The sequence below is a fragment of the Octopus bimaculoides genome, chromosome 1, assembly GCF_001194135.2.
Source record: "Octopus bimaculoides isolate UCB-OBI-ISO-001 chromosome 1, ASM119413v2, whole genome shotgun sequence".
NCBI classification, from domain to species: Eukaryota; Metazoa; Mollusca; class Cephalopoda; order Octopoda; family Octopodidae; genus Octopus; species Octopus bimaculoides.
The window spans coordinates 158,329,715-158,334,662 of record NC_068981.1 but is presented as its reverse complement, the minus strand read 5'-3'; the positions used below and the strand labels follow the sequence as shown (position 1 = coordinate 158,334,662).

The following is a 4,948-nucleotide window of genomic DNA, read 5'->3' as shown; positions in this document are numbered from 1 at the left end:
TATCGTCCGATGAATTTACTTTGTTGACATTCTTCATCGACAGAATTTTTATTCCTTTCAACCTTTCAGTCAAGTCCGCCTTTCTTCCAGTAACATACTGTCCATATAATCTTAAATATTTCTTTAACTCAGGCACAGTAAGTACTTCGATAGCTGAATCATCAAGCTGCTTTATATCCATGATAAGACGTAAAACAATAACAATGGCGTGGGTAGCCTCCGGAAGTTTAATTATCTACATGGAGCGCCGCCTAGCCAAGGGAGATAACCTACTTATAGGAAAGCCCTATTGTTTGGGGATGATTTCTACATAATCCTTTCTATTATAAGCACAAGGCCATTTGGGGGGAGAGGGACAGTCGATTACATCGACCCCGTACTTATTTCATCGGCCTGAAAGGATGAAAGGCTAAGTCAACCTCGGCGGAATTTGAATTCAGAGCGTGGAGATGGACAAAATGCCGCTTAAAGTTTTGCCCGGCGTGCTAACGATTCTGCCAAGTCACCGCCGTTAGTAGTTGACAGAGTTTGGAACAGCAGCAAACTGTCTCCATATGGCCTTCATATTGTTCAGTTTTGTTTTGTTGTGAAGATACTCAACAGTGTGCTTTCTGTATAGCCTATAATGATCATATAAGTCTGCTATATTCTGTTCTTTGTAGTTGTAGTTTTTTTTATATATATTTATATATTTCAACAATACTCAGGGCAGTTTTATTTATGCTTAAATATATACATAATAGCGAGAAGAAGAAAAAAAATACAAAAATAGTTCACCACCTTGGGCTGAAAATTTTGGGGAGTTTTGTTTCCATGCCTGGAAAGTGTTCATGCGGACCTGTATTTACATTTAAAGGTGGAAAAAAAAAATTAATCCTCCTAGATTTGTCTCCCTTGTATTTTTTTTTCTTCATTTCGTAATGCGTAGTAACTGATATTCATAGATATTTACATATGAATGCGTACATCTGATTATGTAAAAAAAAAAAAAAATGATAAAACAAAACTGAACAAATACAAGGTACTGAAGCCCCAATGTTACTGGAACTGCATTATTTCTGTAGTCAAAGCACTTAATGGCCAAAAGTTCAATGAACTAACCACAATAAAATTGACAGGTATTTTTCAGTTATGAGTTCATTTCTCACTGGGGGCTTCATATAATCAATTTTTCTGTTGGCGCATGTACTTTTCCTTGAGGCTTGGCCTCTGGATCTGTGAGCCATACACTTCTTACAAAACTTTATCAATTCAACCTCGGGGCTTCGTTTAACTTCCACTGACAGTAGTATTTTTATTAAAGCTTTCTGTGATGACTATGCAAGGTGTTCGGGCTAAATTTGACAGTTTACATAAAGGAAAAGAAAACAATATCTCATCTAAAAATAAAAGTATTTTACGAAACTGAAAAATATCAACCAAATTATGGTAGAAAATCACAGTTTGCTCAAAGTGGCCTTACTCCGCTTCTACCACAGTAGTCAGACAGCTCTGGAACCTGGTGTGTGCGTTCCTCCTTGTGTCCCTGGGAAGATCTTCAAACACCTCCCTGATCTTGGCCACCAGATCAGCCTTGGTGTTGCAGGTGGAACGATTGGTGTCTTTCACAACTGTGCTCCCTTACACAGTAATCCATGGGATACAATCGAGGAAATTAGGAGGCCAGAACTGAGGGCTGGTAAAGTCATAAAAATTCTCCGACACCCACTTCTGTGAAATCCTGCTGCTACACATATGGCCCTCTTGTACGAGTGGTAGCGAAGGCCCACATCCAAGGCCAGCGTCATGGTAGCGACTCCTACACCCATCTCTTTCTCTCTCTCTCTCTCTCTCTCTCTCTCTCCAAAGCCTGGATTCCCTTGCTTGGATCTTCCATCACATTGCCCTGCAGTTATTGGATGAATTCTGGCATGTGGAAACAGTCAAAACGCCTGTTGTGTCTCTTTCTGCTGGCCACGTCTTCGTAGCCTCTGTTGGAGCAGTCCATATCACACTTTCCAGCCTTTACAGTGTTCGCATAGCATTGAACAGAAGTTATGATGTCGGCATTTTGATTCCCGGTATAATCATCATGATACAGGTAACTCTTTTTCCAGTTTTCAGATGGCTTCCAGTCCTCCATGTCAGCTAACTTTTTCTCAACTATAATTTTAATCTTTATGCCCTCCAACGCTGTTAACGAATACATCAAGCTGTTCCTGAAAAGGGAGATATAAAAAATCGTAAAATTTAGTTTGAACACCCTGTAGCTTTCTAGTATATTTACAGGACAATTCTGTAAATATGCTCGAAATGGACTGTAAAATAAGTTTGGATAGATTTATTTCCCTTGCATTTTCTTCAGCCATTAAAAAAAATAGTGCGACTAGATTTACCTCCCTTACATTTCCAGTCTGCTATAAAATCACATAAAAGAAATCGCATAGATATAAGTTGAGAATCCTGCATCCGAAATGCTTGGAACTTGGTTTTCAGGATTTCAGATATTATCAGATTTCGAAGTGGTTTGTTTTTAAATATTTAAAACGGAACAGCTTGGTGACGGGACTCCAGCCCATATACCGTGAAAGTTTTTATATACTTTTTAGGAAATTAATAAAATTTCTAATGATATTAGATAGACATTTTGCAGGTAACGACGCTGGTCATGTTTGGTTCACATGGATTTATATGTAGATTTGAAATACAGGTTTCATAAAAGCAACGCTTTGTATAGTATTTACTCCCTCTGTACCAGAAAAAGATTATGATTACTGCTTATAAATTAAAGATAAATGCAGCACCAAACTTTATAGCCAAATCATGCATAGTAACCTTAAGTCAGAGGGGATGGCATCATTGTGAGAAAGCTCAATGAGCCTTTTGTCTCCTCCTACGATGTATTTTGAATGACAGGTTATGTTATGTACAAGTATGGAACTTGTTTACATGAAAATGCAGTGAAAACTGGTAAAAAGTTTTTTCTTTTGTTGTGCAATGATTGCACTACCAGTAGTCTTGTTACACACATGGATTGCATTTAAGTCAAGCTAGAATTCTGATTTCGTGTAAAAATAATATTTTCTATGTACCAAGAATGAAAATCAGAGGTGGTTGAGAAAACTGGAAACAGATACTCTAAGTATGCGGTAGCACTGTGTTTGATGGCTTTTTATGATGAACCTTCGGCTGACATCTACATCTCTAACAAAGATTTCTTTCATAGCAGTTTCTCTTTTATCTTATTCACTGTCGTGATTTTTTTCTGTAACAAATTCTTGCTGCTCTAGTACTTCAATAAGTTCATTACATATTTTCACCATGTTATCTACGAGCAACTTTTCCATTGTTTTCTTCGTGTCATATTCATTGATGAAGAAGATTATTGCTTACAAACTTCTTTCATCATTGGTCACAGTTTGAACAACTGGAGTGTCATTTTTAATATTAGTTTCAAATTTTGGGGTGGGAGTAAATCTGTTACTTCAACATCAGTGGAATTCAAACACAGAACATAAAAACAAATAGAATGTTGCTAAGCATTTTCCCTGGTATGCTAATGATTCTACCAGCTTGGTGCCATAGTTTCATTAATTATATTGGTTTCAAACTTTGACACAGGGCCAGCAGTTTCAAGTGGGGTGGGTTAAGTCAATTACATCAACCCCAGTTCTCAACTGCTTCTTATTTTATTGACTCTGAAAGGACGAAAGGCAAAGTTGACCCTGGCAACAGTTGAACTTAGAACATAAATTCAGAAGAAATGCTAAGCATTTTGTCTGGCACGGTAATGATTCTGCCAGCTCGCCTCTTTAGTATCATTATTTATATTAAAAACTGGTTCAATATCCACTTCCTTCTGCTTGTTGATGGATTCTGACAGTATACTTTCTGCAGAAGTAAGGAGATCTAACATTGTCACTGTGATTAGTGGTAGACTAGAGAGTATATCAGACTTGCTTAAGAATGTCTTCAGTTATTCAATCCCGTGCATTTGCCATTGCACATATAGCATCATTCTCAGTAATTTCTTTTTGGATATTTATCACATCCACACCTCTATTCACTGCTCCAATATACTGTTCAAGAACGTGTCTTTATATTTAGTTTTCAGTGATCTAAGGATCCTTTGTTTATTGCTTAAATAAATGACATCACTTTGTGATTAAGTGCAGTGCATAAACATTATTTTTGCCAGATGCTTGACAAGAAAGAGACAGAATAATGTTCTAGGAATAATGAAATATTGCACTTGGCATCCTCACCTTATTCTCTGTTACGAGCATGAGGTGTTTGTTAAATCAAGCAGAAAAAAATGTCTTTTGTGATCCATGTGCTTTTGTTAGTATAATATTGTATTGATAACATATTAACACTTTTAAAACAGTGAGGATGTAGGCTTTTGAAGACCACAGCAACTTTACACTTAAAGGTGCCTGCTGCATTAACACATCCCAGCACAAGTAATCTTTCTGTGGTATCTGTAACTCAACTGCTGTAGAGGATGTTTTCTTGGGGCAATAATGCTCAGTGGTATTCAGCTTTATACAATGATCTTTGCAAACTCATTCACAAATTTCACAATTGCCTTTTTACTACAAATCTTTAGATATTTAATACTTTGTATTTCCTTAAGTTTTTGTTACTACACTTGTTAATTTTCACAATCCCTTTCATGATAGTTGGTTATGATAGATTTTTGTTTCATGATAATCAGTTCATTAAGTGGCATATATTAATAAATCCACACCATCAATACAGGATTAAGTTCCTCATTTTTTGTTTTATGCAATGTTTTCCTAAGACTTTTAAAACTTGTATTCATCACTTACAACAAATATTCTACTGCTCTGTAACTTAGAGTATGCTTCTTTTTTTTGATTTATGATTTACTGACGATATATATATATATATATATATATATATATATACACACACACACACATACATATATACATACATGCATACA

The 4,948-nt window shown here is 36.2% G+C and overlaps 1 protein-coding gene across 3 annotated transcripts in view; it reads left to right on the top strand.

The window, feature by feature from the left end:
- The window catches only part of LOC106869342 (NOP protein chaperone 1-like), a 49,580-nt gene that overhangs the window by 36,986 nt on the left and 7,646 nt on the right, over window positions 1-4,948 (top strand). Inside the window, exon 1 of one of the 3 annotated variants that reach the window (XM_014915055.2) lies at window positions 713-1,118. The exons of the other annotated variants lie outside the window; for them this stretch is intronic. Coding sequence (XP_014770541.1) covers window positions 959-1,118 — 160 coding nt within the window. The 5' untranslated portion in view covers window positions 713-958. Of the gene's footprint in view, window positions 1-712; window positions 1,119-4,948 lie in introns of those variants that run through there. 3 annotated transcript variants of the gene reach the window in all.